Source organism: Thalassophryne amazonica, chromosome 10, assembly GCF_902500255.1.
Source record: "Thalassophryne amazonica chromosome 10, fThaAma1.1, whole genome shotgun sequence".
Lineage (NCBI taxonomy): Eukaryota > Metazoa > Chordata > Actinopteri > Batrachoidiformes > Batrachoididae > Thalassophryne > Thalassophryne amazonica.
In genome coordinates this window covers 90,326,772-90,346,118 of record NC_047112.1, presented here as the reverse complement: position 1 = coordinate 90,346,118, position 19,347 = coordinate 90,326,772, and the positions used below count along the sequence as shown (strand labels likewise).

At 44.1% G+C, this 19,347-nt stretch overlaps 2 protein-coding genes across 3 annotated transcripts in view; one reads left to right on the top strand and one right to left on the bottom strand.

The window, feature by feature from the left end:
- ppat (phosphoribosyl pyrophosphate amidotransferase) overlaps positions 1 to 19,347 on the bottom strand; it is a 38,427-nt gene that overhangs the window by 12,731 nt on the left and 6,349 nt on the right. The window contains exons 2-3 of the mRNA XM_034180486.1: positions 7,354 to 7,420; positions 7,007 to 7,213 (exon numbers count right to left, since the gene is read on the bottom strand). Coding sequence (XP_034036377.1) covers positions 7,007 to 7,213; positions 7,354 to 7,420 — 274 coding nt within the window. The remainder of the gene's footprint in view (positions 1 to 7,006; positions 7,214 to 7,353; positions 7,421 to 19,347) is intronic.
- paics (phosphoribosylaminoimidazole carboxylase, phosphoribosylaminoimidazole succinocarboxamide synthetase) overlaps positions 7,857 to 19,347 on the top strand; it is a 29,196-nt gene continuing 17,705 nt past the window's right edge. Inside the window, exons 1-6 of one of the 2 annotated variants that reach the window (XM_034180484.1) lie at positions 7,857 to 8,259; positions 8,523 to 9,020; positions 9,107 to 9,166; positions 9,256 to 9,852; positions 14,861 to 14,938; positions 15,204 to 15,361. In XM_034180484.1, coding sequence (XP_034036375.1) covers positions 7,872 to 8,259; positions 8,523 to 9,020; positions 9,107 to 9,166; positions 9,256 to 9,852; positions 14,861 to 14,938; positions 15,204 to 15,361 — 1,779 coding nt within the window. In that variant the 5' untranslated portion in view covers positions 7,857 to 7,871. Of the gene's footprint in view, positions 8,260 to 8,522; positions 9,021 to 9,106; positions 9,167 to 9,255; positions 9,857 to 14,860; positions 14,939 to 15,203; positions 15,362 to 19,347 lie in introns of those variants that run through there. The other variant, XM_034180485.1, reaches the window with a different exon arrangement.

Here is a 19,347-nt window from a genome sequence, read left to right as displayed (position 1 = left end):
GGATCGGAACGTAGATTGATAGGTAAATCGAGAGCTTTACCCCCTACTCAGCTCTCTCTTCACCACGACGGTCCAATACAGCGACCGCATCACTGCAGACGCTGCACCGATCCGTCTATCGATCTCACGCTCCATCCGTCCCTCACTCGTGAACAAGACCCCGAGATACTTAAACTCCTCCACTTGAGGCAAGGACACTCCACCGACCTGTAGAGGGCAAAGCACCTTTTTCCGGTCGAGAACCATGGCCTCGGATTTGGAGGTGCTGACTTTCATCCCGGACGCTTCACACTCGGCTGCAAACCGCCCCAGTGCACACTGAAGGTCCTGATTTGACAAAGCCAACAGAACCACATAGTCTGCAAACAACAGAGACGAGATTCTGTGGTTCCCAAACCAGACCCCCTCTACACCCTGGCTGCGCCTAGAAATTCTGTCCACAGAGATAATGAACAGAACTGGTGACAAACAGCAGCCCTGGCGGAGGCCAACGTGCACTGGAAACAGGTTTGACTTACTACCGGCAATGCGAACCAAGCTCTTGCTGTGGTCGTACAGGGACCGGATGGCCCTTAGCAAAGGATCCCGGACCCCGTACTCCCGGAGCATCCCACAGGGTGCCCCGAGGGACACGGTCGAACGCCTTCTCCAGATCCACAAAGCACATGTGGACTGGTTGGGCGAACTCCCATGAACCCTCGAGCACCTGATGGAGCGTGTAGAGCTGGTCTGAATTCTCCTCTGCAGTACTCTGGAATAGACCTTACTGGGGAGGCTAAGGAGTGTGATCCCCCTGTAGTTGGAACAAACCCTCCGGTCCCCCTTCTTAAACAGAGGGACCACCACCCTGGTCTGCCAATCCAGAGGCACTGTCCCCGACCGCCACGCGATGTTGCAGAGGCGTGTCAGCCAAGACAGTCCCACAACATCCAGAGACTTAAGGTACTCAGGATGGATTTCATCCACCCCAGAAGCCTTGCCACCGAGGAGCTTTCTAACCACCTCAGTGACTTCGGCCTGGGTAACGAGTCTGCCTCTGAGTCCCCAGTCTCTACTTCCTCTTCGGAAGATGTGATGATGGGATTGAGGAGATCCTCGAAGTATTCCTTCCACCGCCCGACAACATCCCCAGTCAGGGTCAACAGCTCCCCACCCGCATCGTAGACAGTGCGGGCGGAGAGCTGCTTCCACCTCCTGAGGTGTCGGACAGTTTGCCAGAATTTCTTCGAGGCCGACCGATAGTCCTCCTCCATGGTCTCCCCGAACTCCTCCCATACCCGAGTTTTTGCCTCTGTGACCGCACGGGCTGCAGCACGCTTGGCCTGCTGGTACCTGTCAGCTGCCTCCGGGGTCCCACCTATCAACAAGGACAAGTAAGACTCCTTCTTCAGCTTGACGGCATCCCTTACTTCCGGCGTCCACCACCGGGTTCGGGGATTGCCGCCGCGACAGGCACCAGAGACCTTGTGACCACAGCTACGAGCGGCCACATCGACAATGGAGGTGGAGAACATGGTCCACTCGGACTCCATGTCTCCAACCTCCCCCGGGATCTGGGAGAAGCTCTCCCGGAGGTGGGAGTTGAAGACCTCGCTGACAGAGGGTTCCGCCAGTCGTTCCCAGCAGACCCTCACGATATGTTTGGGCCTGCCAGGTCTGACCAGCTTCCTCCCTTCCCAGCGGATCCAACTCACCACCAGGTGGTGATCGGTCGACAGCTCAGCCCCTCTCTTCACTCGAGTGTCCGAGACACGTGGCCGAAGGTCAGATGATACAACTACAAAGTCGATCATCGACCTCCGGCTCCGGGTGTCCTGGTGCCACGTGCACTTATGGACACCCTTGTGCTCGAACATTGTGTTCATGATGGACAAACTGTGACTAGCACAGAAGTCCAACAACTGAACACCACTCGGGTTCAGATCGGGGAGGCCATGCTTCCCAATCACCCCCCTCCAGGTCTCACTGTCGTTGCCCACGTGGGCATTGAAATCCCCCAGGAAAACAATGGAGTCCCCAGTCGGAGCGCTACCTAGTACCCCTCCCAGGGACTCCAAGACGGTTGGGTACTCTGCACTGCCGCTTGGCCCGTAGGCTGAGACAACAGTGAGAGACCTCCCCGTGGGCAACGCCAGAAAAGTGGAGCGTCCAACCCCTCTCCAGGAGTTGGGTACCAGAGCCCAAGCTGTGCGTGGAGGTGAGCCTGACTATCTCTAGTCGGTATCTCTCAACCTCCCGAACAAGCTCAGGCTCCTTTCCCCCCAGCGAGGTGACATTCCACGTCCCAACAGCCAGGGGCTGTGAGCGCGGACCGGGCCGCCGGGCCACCCGCCCTCCAATCCTCTCTGCACCCAACCCCCATGGCCGCATTACAGCATATTGTCTACGCTGTAATGAGCAGCTCTCCGCCCACTTCACGAGGAGTTTTTTTTCTCAATACGCAGCCATATGTTGAGGGCTACGCGCGTAGGATGGAAGAAATTAAACCTGTTTAATTTTCTTCGGCGTACAGCACAGCATGGAGCCTTCATGCGAGAACACGCAGCACCGTGCTACTGTCCGCTATTGTGGGCCCGCCCACGCTTCAACACGGTACTGGACGCCACTTCACACCTCCTGCCGGGCTCCATTGTTCTTCGCTATAAATACTGCAAGATCATTGTGGCACTTTTATTGGACTCATTATTTGAGGACTGTTCACCGTTGCAAAGCCGTCGTCATTTCATTTCTGGTCATTTTTGATTTTTTGGGCAGCTTTTTTGTGTCCCATAGTTTTGTTTTGTTTTTATTCCTGCCCGCGTTTTATTCTTCTGGGCCACTTTTTTAAATTTCTCCCTTGGGCTGCGTTTCATTATATCCGAAAAAATGCCGAACAAGCCCACATCTCCTGCTCCTTCGGCCTCCAGTGATGTGGAGTCGTCATCGCCACCACTCTCCGAGCGAGCCCCCCCTCAGTATGTGTGTGTATAGAAAAAAATTGACGCTCAAAAAGCAGTTTTTATGTGTTCTGTGCGCACCAAGTGTTTGCGCTTCGCTTCACGTGCCAAAAGTGTGTTTGCGCGCCAAAACATTGTGTGTGTGTGCTCGCCCCCCCCCCAGTATGTGTTTGTATGTGTGTGTATAGAAGAAATTGACGCTCAAAAACCAGTTTTCGTGTGTTTTATGCGCTGTGCGCACCGTTTGCGCCTCGCTTCACATGCCAAAAGTATGTTTGCGCGCCAAAAAATTCTGTGTGTGTGCTCGCTCCCCACCCCATTATGTGTGTGTATAGAAGAAATTGACGCTCAAAAAGCAGTTTTCATGTGTTTTGAGCACTTGCCTCCTGCTTTCTCGTCAAGCGCTCAACCTCTGCCACATAATTAATCAATCTTTCCAGGACATCCAGATGTTGGAGGATTGCAGCTTTTAGGCGAGGGCTTAAAAACCTCATGATAAAATCACACTGATTTTCAAGCGCAGCGATGTGTTCTGCTCAGCCGTCTGGAGAGAACTGAAAAAAAAGGGGAAGTGGCTTTTTATAGCGGCAAAAGAAACACACTCTGTGCACACATAAACACGCAGCTATACGAACGGAATGAACACTCGAGGTACGCGCGCACTCGAGCGTATTAAAATAGCCACACACGCCGCAATACCCAGCTCTACTAACAGAATGCACAACGGAAAAAACCGAGCACGTGCGTATTTGGGGCGTATTTCAATGACTCACAACGCCGCAATGAGCAGCTGTACGAATACGCCACTGTGAAAGCCCCTTGAGAGTGAGAGGCTTATTCAACAATATTCCCTGGCCAAGTAGTGAATCATCCCTCCTACTGACACTCGTTGGTTGACCATGTGAGTTTGTATGAGGCCCTCTTACGCTGATCACTTCCATTCATATACGCAATGCTGCGCTTTTACACATGGAGCCAGCAGCCAGGGGGCTATTCAAACAGCATTCACATGCTAAAGAGTAAAGCCCCTTTCACACCGGGGTTGCTTCGAGTTGTTTCATGATGACGCAGGAACCTCTGCGTCAAGTGCGCAAAGCAGGGGGGCAGAGTTTATATTTGTTCTTGTGCAGGGCTGCGCTCTGATTTCTGTTATCATTTATCTTTCTTCCTTTGACCGCGAGGTGCCCGTGGGCGCGTGCGCGAACCGACCGTCCATGTGTAAATGTGGAGATGTCTGGAGTTATACTTGATGTGGACATGTCCTGTCTCTGCCAATCAGTCTGTGAGCAGGACTTATGTTCTTTTTTGTCCTTTATTTAACACAGTGATGAGAGAGTTTGAGGGGAGAGCGAGGAACTGCAGCCAGACTTTTTTCTTTTAATTGTTCGCATGTGCGTGCACAAACAAATTGTACGTAAATGGACTGGAGATGTCCGGACTTTTTACTGGATGTGGACATGTCCTGTCTCTGGCAATCAGTCTGTGAGCAGGACTTTTATGGACTTTATTTAAACACTTTTGTGAGAGAATTTAAGAGAGAGGAGCTGCAGCTGCAGTCAGGCTGCAATCAGCATTTTTTTTCTGTGCTCTTTTTGCGCGTGTTGTTTTACTGCATTGTGTACACGGTATAAAAACAATCCTGCATGATTTATACTTCGGGAACAATGGGATACAGCAGGGTTCATAAATTGGCGTCGGGTAATGTTGTATTGTGAGGGTGTGGCTTCCAGTCACATTGAGTACCGTCGCATTGCCCTGACTTGCGCTGAAACCACTTAATTTCTGCGTCCTGTGCGCGACACAAAAAATTAAACATGTTTAATTTTTGGCGTCTGATTCGCTTCGTCCTTTGCGTCCCTCGTGCTGTTGTGGCATTGAGCTACATCGTCTTGGCACTGGGTTGCTTCCACATGGTGTCGTCATGATGCTGCACGACACAACCCGAAGTGGGCCCCGTGTGAAAGGGGCTGAACACATCGCTGCTCCTAACAATCTTTGGCCTACCATGTGAGACTGCTCTGCCCTACAATTGGATACTGGTAAACCATGTGACAGTGAACCAATTCCAATTGGACACTCACATTGCGCACGTCATCACACAGCTTCTATTAGAACTACAAGCATGGTGGACGGCTGAAATTAAAGTCCGAGGAGTGTACTTTTTAGCAAAAAAAAAAAAAAAAAGTTTCTATCTAATGCCATTAAAAAAACGCCATATCATTTAATAAAACTTGCACACGACGGCACCGACCCCAGAGGGTTAAATTGCAGTGCAAAGCGGCTCGTTAACAACAGAGACTCAATCCATCAGCCGCAATAACGGATTACAGCCGGCGCTGCTGGCACCAAACTCCCATGTGACAAATGGACTTTTCTTCAACCAGGACAGAACAAATTAAATTATTTTCAGATGTCGTTTTGTAAAAGGTGGACAAGTTTAAAGATGATCTCTCTGAAAGGGACAGGCAAGACTATATTATTTACTCCTTCTGTGAATGGATTTAATATTTAATCATGTGTTACGCTACTAACATACAGTACATTAAGTGTATTCAAAAAGGAAACTCTGATATTGTCAGTCCCTGTCATTTCAAGGACAGTAAATCAAACTTTTCTTTCATTTTTTTTAATCAGTCGATTATGACCAGAGCTGGGGGAAAAAAGTTCATCATCTGCTGCATGCTGAAATGGCCTGCATTATTTATTTATTTTATAAACACCATTCTGTGTTCTGAACTCTGCAATAAATACTGTCACTGTTGTCAGACTGAAGGATTTTCTAAAAGGTTTCTTCTCCCTCATTGTGGTCTAAATAAGGCTCAAAACCAAGGCTGTGTCCCCACAGCTGATTCAGAAAAACCTTCAGATTGCACAAAAAAAAAAAAAAAAAAAAAAAAGCTCCACAGTAGAAGAAAAAAAAAGTCTGAAAACAGTTCGACCTCTGCCGTGTTTACAATTGTTTTGCGCTTGAATCAGCAGGTGTCGTTCTCGTGATGACATAGGAACAATATGGCCACGGCTGAGGACTGAAATATAGTGCATGCTTCAGACAGCTTTTGTTTATGTTGTTTACCTGCGCACTTAACTTTCATTATTCAGGGTTTTTTTTAAATATAAACACTTCATCATTTTTAGTGATTATTTGTGCGCATTTTTTGATGTCACCTACACTTTAACTGCTGTAACTGCTTGGAACTGTGTAACTGTTAGAATGGCCAGGGCAGTGGGTCACCCCACTGAGTCCGGTCTGCTTAAGGTTTCTTCCTCGTGAATGCCAGGTGGGAGTTTTTCCCTTCCCATTGTCACCTATGTGCTTGCTCAGGAGAGTTGGGTCTTCAACTCCAGTCCTTAGGGCTGGTGTCCTGCACCTTTTAGATGATTCTGTGGTCCAACACGCCTGAGTCAATTCAGCCATTTGACTCAGGGCTGAATTACCTTCTCAGTGTGCAGTCAAGTTCTCCAGAGTGCTACTAATGACCTCATGAATTGACTCAGGTGTGTTGAAGCAGTGACACCTCTAAAAGTTGCAGGACACTGGGACTGGAGTTGAAGATCCCTGTAGTAAGGCTAGACCTTGGGGCAGCTTTGTTGTGATTTGGTGCTATATAAATAAAATGAAGTGAGCAGATAGAGGTCTATGTGCTGGAGGTGGGGATGATCAGTTGTCTGACTGGATGGCTGCTATCCACGATGCAGGGAGGTTCTCTAGTGTCATGAATACAGCAACATATGACAACATGTTCTTGACAATGTTCTAAAACCTTTGAGATTTTGGGATACTGAACAATGCTCCATTGCCATAGCATGTGTCCAAAAATACCATTAACCTATAACCGTTTGACATCAACTGGTGTAAAAGTTATTTTGAAAGAAATCATCTCAGTGTCCAGCTACTGTAGATAAGAACATCCTGCTTCACTATAATTCACTAACAGCATTTATTGGAGCAAGCTCAAAGTAGGGCAGAAATACTACTGTGGTGTGTGTAGTATATGTAGATCAAGAAAATGTGTATCGAGGAGGTTATTTTGCACCAAGTTCAAATTAGGTGTACAATGGGCTCCGCTCACCTTTTTCCTCAGGGCATGAGCATTAACCAGCTCTCCATTGTGTGCTACAGCAATCTTGCCATGGAGTGTATCCACCACAAAGGGCTGGCAGTTCTGCAGCTCTGACATTCCACTGGTTGAATAGCGTGTGTGACAAATGCCAAGGTTACCACTGCGCAGCTTCAGAAGAGCCTCATGTGTGAAGGCAGTACTCACTAATCCCATTCCCTAAAGAATGCCAGGAGCCGACGGGGGAAGGCACAGAAAAAAAAAAGGAATTTAAAAGAAGCAATTTGTCATAGTACAAGCTAACCTGTGTTTGTCATGCTTCTGTTCACGCAATGTGCTTCTTCTGCTCAATGTGTTACCTTCAATGTCACGTATGTGGGTGGACTTGCTCCATTACTTGTGACAATTCCGGCACTTTCCTGGCCCCTGTGCAGACACAATCACATGGAAACTGTTTTGACAATTTACTAGAGGAAATATGGCTGTTATAATTCATCATCTCTCTCAACATGTATAAACTTGCTCAGTTGTGTTTGATGCAAGCTTCATGCTGAAGAAAACCAAACCGGTTTGATATGAGTAAAGGAAAGAGGAATGAGGAGAAGGAAAGGCAAGAAAAAAAAAAGCATGTTTGCTCCTGGACTGTGGAGCTGCCATATATGGAGAGTCGTCTTGCTGTAGCTTCAGCCTATTTACCAAGCTGCTTCTCGGATTACAGTTGGTCCCGCCTCCTCACCACACAGCTTAAGCCAGTGGTGAGGCTGCTTTTCTGCATGGAGGCGTTGCTTTCAGGCTTAACCGCCTGGTTGCCTAGGGAACCAGGCAGCAGAGGGAGACGGGCTGGGGGAAAAGAAAGCGTTTCCAGGTCAGCTCAAACATGGAGAGAGAAGCAGAGAGACAAAGAGGAGGTGATAGGGAAGTGGTAGAAGAAAAATGTGCGGTGGAAAGGCAGTGGGGAGAAGGAGAAGTGCTAGCTCTCATGTCAGTGTGGGAAGAAGTGGGAGTTCAGCAAACAGCTGAGAGCAGGTTTGAATTGATCTCAGAGCGTCTGAGGAGGCTCAGCATTGTGCGCAGCTGGTGGGAGTGTCAGGCCAAATGCAGGAGCCTGGGACTGCAGAGCAGGAATCCTGAAACAGCAGGCACATCAGCAAACTACAGCCCGGCAGTGGACAGGAGGCCGGTGGAGGGCTGGGAAGAAGAAGTGGAAGATGCGCGTAATCAAAGAGGAATCTACTCTTCCTCACTCACAATTCCAATGCAGGAAGGTAAATGTAGGCTGAAATCCAACTGTAGCAACACAGCTCATTTCAGTATCTAAACAGGAATGTCTATCAAAATTTCTATTTTTTTTTTTAATCAAACTAATCCAGAACATGTCCAGTGGAAAACAGGCATGTTCCTTCTAAACACTGAACTCTAATTAAAAAACAAACAAACAACAAAACAACCACATGCGCACACAAATAAAAACTTGTCATATTGAAGAACTAAATGTAAATATCTCACTGACAATATTGTGTATGTGTAGGAATCAAGAGCCGGCATTTTCGTGCCCTCCGGTACGGTGCAAGTGTGACTGAAGAAGGGGGCCGCCATTGGACTGATGATGAGGTGCGAGCATTACTGTGTGTCTGGGCGGACCGACGCATCCGAGAACGCTTGAAGTGCACACTACGCAACAAGTCCATCTTCCAAGAAATGGCCCGTCAAATGCAGAGAAACTTCGGGGTGGTGAGAAACTGGAAACAGTGCAGAACAAAATACAAAAACTTGAAGTATGACTACAAGACTGCCAAGAGTACGCACGCAGCTGAAGGCAGTGGTGCAGGTGGTCCAGGGAAGTATATGAAGTTCTTTGATGAGGTGGAAGCCATTCTGTTGGACAGAGGACTTGAAAATGGGACCCTGGAGATGCAGAAGAGGTTGTATGATGGAGAATCAGGACCAAGGAAGTTACAAACATTAGCAGGCCACACAGCACAAATGACTGCTTCAGAAAGTGAGGTCGTCATTGAAATTGATGATGGTATGTTGTCTGGCTATGCTGTACATGTTTCTCTGGCTCCCTTTAAGAAAAAGATGCCAACAAAACTTTTTGAACTTGGTTTTCAGATGACAACAGTGACGATTATGACATGGATGGAGACTTGGAAGAAAAATGGAGGCAAGCCGGTATGCGACAACAAACAAACTCTGCAGTTCATCTGTTTGTAACCGTTTCTTCTTTATTCATATTAATTTCAGATGTCTAACACCCACAGATCCATCTCGCTCTGATCAGTTCCATGTGGTCACAGTGTCAGACACAGGTCGAAACTGGAGTGACCACGAGGTGCAAGCATTGATTGAAGTCTGGTCTGATGAGCGTGTGCGCAGACAGCTGGAGAGCTCAACAAGAAAGAAAGATATCTTTGTCCAGATCTCCAACAGGCTAATGCAACAAGGCATTGACCGTGACTGGAAGCAGTGTCACACAAAGTACAAAAACCTGAAATACCTTTACCGTTCCCTCCAAAGGGGTAAAAGTGATGAAGCTGATCCAAGACGCCTTTTGAGATTCTACAATGAGGTGGATGCAATTATGAATCGAACAACCAATGGCTCACCACACCAAGAACCAGCTGTAGACCATCAAACAGATCCAAGCAGACTTCATATAGTGGAGGACCATGAAGAGAAAAATTGTGATGATATATGTACCAAAAAGGTGGAAACAGCGACTATGGTGGCCGGGCTGATGAAGGACAGGACTTACATTTGTGATTCCTCCTCATCAATAAGCCTCACTGTGACACCAAACAATGATGAACAAAGACATGAGACAAGTGGACAGCATCGTTTGGATCACCAGCACACAAGTGAGTTTCATATTCTTTACTCATGCATGCATGAAATCAAAGAAAGAAAGCAAACAGCTTTTTGTACCAGTTATCAAAGTTGAAAAGTCAAAAATCTTACCCTCATTAAAGGGGAACTCTGGGATTTTTCAACCTGGGCTATATTTCTAGATGTTTTTGGGTTAAATTTTCACTCATGACAAGAATGACAATCAGTCCAGTATTGAATCAGAACACTAATGCCATAAAGGACTACATCACTAAATAACGTAAGCCAGTAGAGGCAAGCTAAAAACCTGACGTAGCCCTCTTCTTGTCACCACTGAACAGAAGTGGGTAACCCCACTTCAGTGAGTAAAAGTCTGACCTTGTATTGCTTCTCCCTGTGCTACTACAACAATTGACGTCACTGACTAGCTTGTCTACCTGGCTGAAGAGTTGAATGAATTAAAATCAGCTGGTTTAGTGGTTGGATGGAACAAATACGCGGAGGACTTTTACTCACTGAAGCCGGGATTACCCACCTCTGCCACTGAATAGGTGAAAATTTCATGAGAAGTGTGTGGTAGCAAAGACAGGATTCCTATAGAGGTAAACTCATGCATGATTACCTCTGTAAATGTAAAGGAACTTTTTAAAAAGCAGCAACTTAGACTTCTTCCCGTTTTGCAATGGCATTCTCGAGCAAATCCATACAAAATCGATTGCTGATGAGGAGCTTGTCCCTGTTGAAACTCTGATATTGTCAGTCCCTCCTGTCAATTCAAGGACAGTAAAACAAACTTTTCTTTCATTTTTTTTTTTTAATCAGTCGATTATGACCAGAGCTGGGAGAAAAAAGTTTATCATCTGCTGCATGCTGAAATGGCCTGCATTATTTATTTATTTTATAATCACCATTCTGTGTTCTGAACTCTGCAATAAATACTGTCACTGTTGTCTGAGTGAAGGATTTTCTACAAGGTTTCTTCTCCCTCATTGTGGTCTAAATAAGGCTCAAAACCAAGGCTGTGTCCCCACAGCTGATTCAGAAAATGGAATGAGCAACAATAGGAATAAGCTCAATCAAGAGCAGAGGTACTCAAACTTTTCAACTTGGCTTATTAAATAAAGATCCCAAATGATTATTTTATCTGTTTTAATGTAATGTATTATAAGTGTAGAAATGAAATACAGCATTTCCACTGCTTGTTATACAGATGATAATAATAATAATATTATGTTATACGGATAATAAAAAAGACAACAGAAACAGGTTATTTAAAATATGACAGAGCCAACATAAAACCACAAAAGTAGGACATTCTCAGTCAAAAAAGTATTAATTGTCCAAAAATGGAATCTGGCCTACTGAAATATAAAGTCACTAATTTCAGTAATAAGTTAATATTAACTTACATTGTGAGGAACATAAACTATGATATTTCAGCCATGTGGGACATTTCTCTGGGAATGATACACAGCATGCAGGTGTCTCAGTGTTGAGGACCCCAAGAAGGCCAAGGGTGAAGCAGACCATTGGTTATTTTTGAGAGGTTGGGATGGGCCAAGTATCTGTCTGAGTGGATACCATCCATGAACCAAGGGAGGTGTGTGGCGGATACAGCAATGCGCACTACCAGCTCATGGTCCCAGACCTGACCTGACAAACCTTCATGGATGTTAGCAGCAGTCAATGAGATGCTTTAGCTTATCCCTCAGGCACCAGAGGATCCACTGGGGTGGGATGGAGGAGAGGCTGAGTGAAGTTCATCCAGTGGTTGCTGTTCTGTTTTACAAAAGGTATAGAATTATGAATGGGAGAAGAAACTTTGCAGCTCTCACTGTGAGGCATGGGTACTCCCTGCAAACCGTGAACCAGAAAGAGTTCAGGTTGACAATGACTCACTGCAACTTCAAGCTGGGATTCCAAATATGCGGGTAATGTCATGTCATTTGCAGTAGCATCCACAGAAAATTATTCCAAAATCCACAGATTTCATTCTCAGCAAATTTCTCTGTCCACTGGTGCTGGGACACACAAATGCAGGTAGTTCTCCAATATATCACACAAGTGGAAATGCCCATCTTGTCCTCCTGGACCCTCTTGATCTACAGAGCCAGTTTTTTATTTGAAAGCTTCAATTCTGCCAGCAACCAAAAATTTGCCGCTATTCCCCCCTTGCAGCGTGAGATTTAACTGGTTCGGCAATGAAAAGATTTCAGAGATGTAAGCAAACTTAGCCTGGAACTTCAAATTGAAATAGTGGTGCATAAGTGGGAATGCCTTCTCTAGGTGATTTGAGGACAAGGCCTCTAGAGTTGTCCAAAAAAGAACAAACATCTAATTAGTGCCCGTTCTCTGAGTGAAAATGTCATGCTGATGACAGAAGTCAGAGAAGAACAATTAAACTGGTTTAAGATTACAGAAAGCACCAGTAACTCAAATATCCATGCATTACAAAGAAGCAACATCGCTGAACAAATAAGATATTAAACCTTGAAAGAGATAAGCCACAGTAAGCAGAAGACCACACCTATCATCTATGAAGAACTTAAGGCTCACCAAAATTGTACAATGGAAGATTGTAAAATGATTGCCTGTTATGATGAGCTGCAAAATCTGCTTAAACACTCAGACGGTAGGGTTAAAGTCTGGCACAAACAACATGAAAGCATGGATCCATTCTACCTTGTATCAAGAATTTAGGCTGCTAGTGGTGATGTTATTAGTCAATATGAGCAAAAATGTCAGATGACTGGGACTCATGCATAACATTTTCATAAATTTCTCTCAGATTACTCTTAACTTTTTCAGTGCAATCAGTTCACGGAACTTGTGTGTAAGCCCAAGTTGCATTCACGCAGATAACACTAGTCACTGGTCAATACGATTTTTCTTGCTTGGACTTTTTCAACGTATTTTGGGTAATTTGGGGGCGCTGAATCCGAATCTGGTGTTAGTTTTTGCTAATCACATCATTTTTTTCAGATATGAAAACATATTTCTCGTATCAACATTGACGCAAAAGCTGCAGTCTCACACACCTCTTCGGTGCCATAAACAATATTATGGCTCTTGTTCATCTTTCACAAACCTGGTTTAAAAACTATGCTTTTGTGCATGATTAGTGGCATCAACCCTGTGAGTGAATGAGCAACTTTTGTGTAATCCATCAATACGGAACATGCAGACTGCAAAAAAACATGATGTGATAGAGGGAATCTGAGCTCAGATTTGGATTCAGCACCCCAAAATTACCCTAAATCAGTTCTCAAAGTCCATGCAAGAATTTTTTTTGGACCAGTGTAATGAATTAGCATAACTCCCCTTAATACCAAATGTGACTACGCACACAATCCATAAACATCAAATATAACACAATGCTAAAATACCCTTGGCTGTATGAGCATTGTGTTCTTATAATTTGCAGTTGTTTAATTATGAGGTTCCAAAAACTGAGTTTGCAGCTAGCAACCAGAGTGGAACATCACGGTGCAGCGCTACTCCGATTGGCTGTCACCCCCGCCACACAAAAAGTAAACTGAACAGATTGAATGATAACGTCTGCTAAATGGCTTTTAAACCACTTCAGAGGTACTATTAGGTCCTAAAAACAGCATTTTCAGTTTTAGAATTGTTTATTTCTTGCTCACTTTTACATAATATATGACAAAGAGAATATATTTACACACAAACAAAAGTTTGCAGCTAGCTACCAACCTGTGACGTCATCCTGCTAATGTCTGTGAAGTTCAGAGGTGTTATTAAGTTTTAAAAACAGCGTTTTCAGTTTTAGAAGTATGTATTTCTCGCTAGCTTTTCCATAATATATGAGAAACATGTATATAAACACACAAAACAAAGCCGTTTGAGAGACCAGCCACTGATGTCACTGTACAGCTCTACGCTTATTGGCTGTCACGCCCGCCACTCAAAAACAAAACATAACAGGTTCACACAGAATGTGAGTTTTTAACCTCTCAAAATATGTCAAGGTTATCCATCTTTGAACTTGTCCAAGGTCTGTATCCCAATAATTTTACGACTGTGGCAGTAATAGAACTGGACTTATGCTGTACACAGACAGACAGATGGACAGACAGATGGATGCCAGGTCTTCGCAATACTCGATGGCCACATGTTGGCCTCGGGTGAAAATGTCCAATCAGGACACGAGTTTGGCGACAGACATCCTCCACACACAAATAAGTCTTTAATGTTTAACAGTGTACACAGTGGATTTAACAAACCTGCTAAAGCTGGAAGAAAACGATGAGTGCTTTTAATGCATTTATTTTCACCCAAGAGGGTTGACCTCAGTTGTCTGAAATAAAGAATTAATTAGGACAGACATATAAATAAACTAAGGGAAAAAAAAAAGACAACGGCAGAGATGATCAAGAGAATACACGTCATAGGTGGTTTTACAGAGACATTCATATCAATTTGTGGTCGGGGGGCTGCATTCACATTTGCATCTTGAGAGAATGTCTCCCATTTTTTTGCTATGTGGTGCTTTTCGCTAGACATGAGCCGGCATTCGGGTGCCTCAGTGTTAAGAACATCAGCTGCTGGAAAAGGCCAAGGGGACTCCCACGTTTCACCTGGCTTTGACAGATAGATGGTTACTATTGAGGTGGTGATACACCACACCCACTTTTTAGAACTTCCATATCTCAAAAACTAAAAGACAGAAGCCTAAAATTTTGCACATGTGGTATTGGGCCCAATAGGAATATTTTCCATAAAGTATAAAGCAAACCTAAGATGCATTTATGGTGTGCATCATGAAGTATTTAACAGCCACTGGGTATGTATGCATATATTGAAAAATGCTATGTAGCTATTCCCAAATTTAAAAATGGTCACAACATCCACAAAGTTGGTAAGTTATTAATTTGCAGTTGCTTTAAAAATTCTTGGTTTAAATGTCAGTTTTCAGTTTGAGCTTTCTCTTATAGCCAAAGTGAATATGTATTGGACTTGCATGCTTAAAAAAAAAAAAAAGGCCTGTTATCATTACAAACATTTTGTTGTATGTTGCAGATGCTCTTGAAGCTAGAGCAGATAAAGAAGCTACAAAATCAGCAAACAGAGTCATGAAGAGGAAAGCTCTGGAGCAAGGTTTGAAAATGTGCTTCCTTATCTAGCAGTCTGCATGTCACGAGATGTCCACAACTGACTGAAGCCTTTGTAATCTCTCACTCGCTGATTCAGTTCCACGAGTTTCCATGTTGACACTTAATGAAATTATGGTTTAGGGTTAGTTTAATGACTGCTGATCAAAAATTGTGACTCGTGATGTACTCCATTATCAGAAACTGCAGCCATAGAGTGACTAAATGTTCACCCAGATAATGATGTTTTTTTTTTCTTTTCTGATTTTCAGAAATCACAGATGAGAGACCAGTTAAAAAGTTGAACTCTGGCACTTGTTTTCCTGACAACCCAGAGGCCCAGTGTAAAGAAGAGCAGGACCTCATCCCGATAATAGCCATCAATTCAGTCTGTTCAATGGCGTCCCCTAATCCTTCCCCAGACACACAGGTAATGTCTGAAAGTCCCCTAAATTTAAATAATTACATTAGCAATAAAAGGACACACAAAGAGAGTCGCATTATTACCTTAGTTTGCTTTCACACAGTAAAATTTTGAAACAGACTAAAACTTATGGCAAAAACCATGAACATACTATCCCCTCACTGGTCAGCAGTTCTGTGTTTATGTCATGAGGTTTATGTCATAGCTGCTGCTTTGGCTTCAGAAGTCTGTTAAAAGGAGACCCTCAAATCAGTGCCATAAAAAAACAAAAAACAAAAACACAAGACTGTACTCCAGACTACCCAAAACCTTTCAACTCATGTCTGTATGTAGTTCACCAAGCATTTCATATAGTGCTTTAGATTTTTGTGGATTCTGTACAAAATTCTTCTTCCTCTTCCAAAAAAAAAAAAAAAAAAGACTGATGCACATTAGGCATGGGCCGGTATGAGATTTGGACGGTATGATAACCGTGGGCAAAAATACCGCAGTTTCACGGTATTCACTCGTGATTCAAGCGCACTAATTGACGCGATGTCTACCGCTACGAGCACTATACCACTGATAACTTAGAGAAAATACCAAAATGATAGTCTCTTTTTTAGACATGCAGCATCTGCCCCGTGGGAAACGTGACTTACTTGCTTAGGGAGAAACATTGCTGGAATAAGGTCTGGAACTCTGGATGCTCAATACTTGGCCCAGCTTCACCAACAAAGTGCTTGGAATAGATGTATTTGTCCTTCTTGACATGTTTGTGGAAGAAATTTGGTCGACCACAAGCATGACTCGAGTCCACCACTTGTACTTCTCAGTGCTTTCAAAGATGGGACAAAGTTTACTCCTTCCATGTAATCCTTTGTGGATATCTTGAATCGCTCTGCGTCCGACACAGGCCATAGCTACACCGTTTTTGGCTGGAAGGGCTATTCCGCAGAAAATAAAATGAAAAAGCCGACTTGGTCCTTTTAGACGGAGGGAAAAGTTCAGTGCAGGCTTCGCCTCCTTCAGCCATGATGCAGAGCTAGCTAACGTTAGCTGCCTGTTTGTAAACAGAGACAGAGGTGCGTGCCGGGGGGAGGGTGGCATCGGCTGCCTCCGCTCTGCCTGTCAAGAATTTTCACAACCCGCTCATACCGTAGGGACGGTATAACGGAAAATTTTAGTTGTTTTGATAGTGCTTTTTTCATACCGCAGTATACCGTGAAACCAGTTATCGGCTGATGTCTAATGCACATCAACCGGAGGCTCATCCTGCCATGTCTTTTCACAGCAAAAGAAGCTATATATTGCGCAAAATTCACATCTGGTTCAGATATTTGGTCCAATAGTTTGGGTTGTGTCCTCACCAGAAGTGAACTGCTCCATAGTTTATTTGGATTCAGACTAACAGCACCTCACCAACTTCACACCTTTTGAAACCAGAGGTGCATTGCTTTGAAAAATACGAGTTGCTCAGAAATACAGAGATATCTAACTTGTCAACTAGTGTAGATAACATTCTGATCATTGGTGACTTTAACATTCATATAAATAAGCGTTCTGATCCGCTCTGCAAATCATTTATGGAAATTGTGGATGCATTAGGATTTCGGCAATACATTCGGGATTCGACGCACATTAGTGGAAATACCCTGGATCTGGTTCTCGCACGTGGTATTGCTGTCATGAATATTGACATCATGCCTCTTACATCAGTGGTCTTTGATCACTCACTTAATAAGTTTACAGTTTCGCTGCCATGTTTAGTGGAACAACAACCTTATATATTATTATGCCGATGCATCAACTCCTCAACTAAGACTGAACTCGAAGCTAGACTGCCTAATGTCTTAGCTTCACATCTGACAAATACCCAGTCAGTAGACAGACTTGTGGATAGTTTAAACTCAGTGCTCAAAACTACACTCGACAGGATTGCACCACCTGTGTTAAAACCGCGCTCCCCCAAATCACAGTCACCTTGGTTCAATGATTATCTGCGTGACCCCAAGCATAAAGCAAGAGGTTTAGAATGGAAATAGCGTCGTTCAAAATTAGAAGTATTTCACCTTGCGTGGCGTGATGCTATCTTAGACTATAAGCATGCATTATTGGCTACAAAGCGGACTTACTACTCTGATTTGATCAACAAAAACAAGCATAACTCAAAGTTCTTGTTCAACACGGTGGCAACACTTATGCATGGACAACCACCTGTAGTTCGCTCTCCTTTTACAGCACAAGATTTCCTAGATTACTTTGGGAAGAAAAAAGAAGACATCAGGTTAAACATATCCCGGCATGCCTTAACCCAGCCACTACACCCTGCTATTGAGGTGGGCGCCACTACTGAGGTATTACCTAGATTTACAGAATTTGATAGTATCTCACTAGGCATGTTGACAAAACTCGTAATGTCAACAAAAAGCACAACCTGTTTATTTGAACCTATACCAACAAAACTGTTTAAGGACCTGTGGCCCACTCTTGGGCCGACTGTGCTGGAAATGATTAGTCTGTCATTAACTTCTGGATCTGTTCCTAAATGTTTCAAATCTGCAGTGATTAAACCATTACTTAAGAAACCTAATCTTAACCCTAGTGTATTGAAAAACTATCAGCCGATATCAAATCTATCATTTTTCTCTAAAATTCTGGAAAAAGTGGTGTCACGGCAGCTCGTAGACTATCTTACTGAGAATAATCTCTTTGAGCCACTGCAGTCTGCTTTTAGAAAATATCATTCCACAGAGACGGCTCTCACTAAAGTGGTGAATGATCTTCTGCTTACAATGGATTCGGAAACCACTACGGTTCTGTTGCTGTTAGATCTCAGTGCTGCATTTGATACAGTGGATCATCATATTCTACTTGATAGGCTGGAAAATCATTCTGGGATTACTGGGAGTGCCCTTGCATGGCTGACGTCATATTTGACCAGTCGTACTCACTGTGTTTTGTACAGTATCACTACCTCTAACCTTAGTGACATGAAATTTGGGGTTCCACAGGGGTCTGTCTTAGGCCCCCTGCTTTTCTCCCTTTATATTGCACCCCTTGGGCACATATTGCGGCGTTCTGGGATTACCTTTCACTGCTATGCAGTTGATACTCAGTTATACATGCCGATAACTGCTGGTAATCTCGTTCACATAAAATCCTTAGAAGATTGCCTTGCAGCAGTGAGAAGTTGGATGTTTAGAAACTTCCTACTTTTAAACTCTGATAAGACTGAAATGATGGTTCTTGGTCCAGTGACACATCGGCATCAATTTGACCAGTTAACTAATGCTCAGCCTCGGCTCGTGTGTCATACATCACACTGACAAAGTGAGGAACCTTGGGGTCATTTTTGATCCTACATTGTCCTTTGGCCTCCACATTAGAAATATTACGAGGACTGCTTTCTTCCACCTATAAAATATAGCGAAGATTCATCCCATCCTGTCTATGGCTGATGCTAAGACCCTGATCCATGCATTTATTTCTTCTAAATTGGACTACTGCAATGTTCTATTTTCTGGTTTACCGCAGTCTAGCATTAGGGGTCTCCAATTGGTTCAAAATGCTGCAGCCAGACTTTTGACACAAAGCAGAAAGTACAACCACATTACACCCATTTTGGCATCCCTTCACTGGCTTCCTGTCCCAGTGAGATCAGATTTTAAGGTTCTGCTACTAACCTATAAAATTATTCATGGACTGGCACCTCCCTACCTAGCTGACCTAATTAAACCTTACGTACCGGCCTGGGGTTTACGTTCTCAGGGTGCAGGACTACTTTGTGTCCCTAGGGTGAAAAAGAAGTCTGCGAGTCACAGAGCTTTCTCTTATTGTGCCCCTGTTCTGTGGAATGATCTCCCTGCGTCAATAAAACAGTCAGATTCTGTGGAGATTTTCAAGTCCAGACTTAAGACGCACTTATTTTCCCTTTCATATGGCTAGCATACTGGTACAGTTTTGTTTTATGCTTTTTACTCTTAATTCATTCATTAGTAATTGGAGCGGGC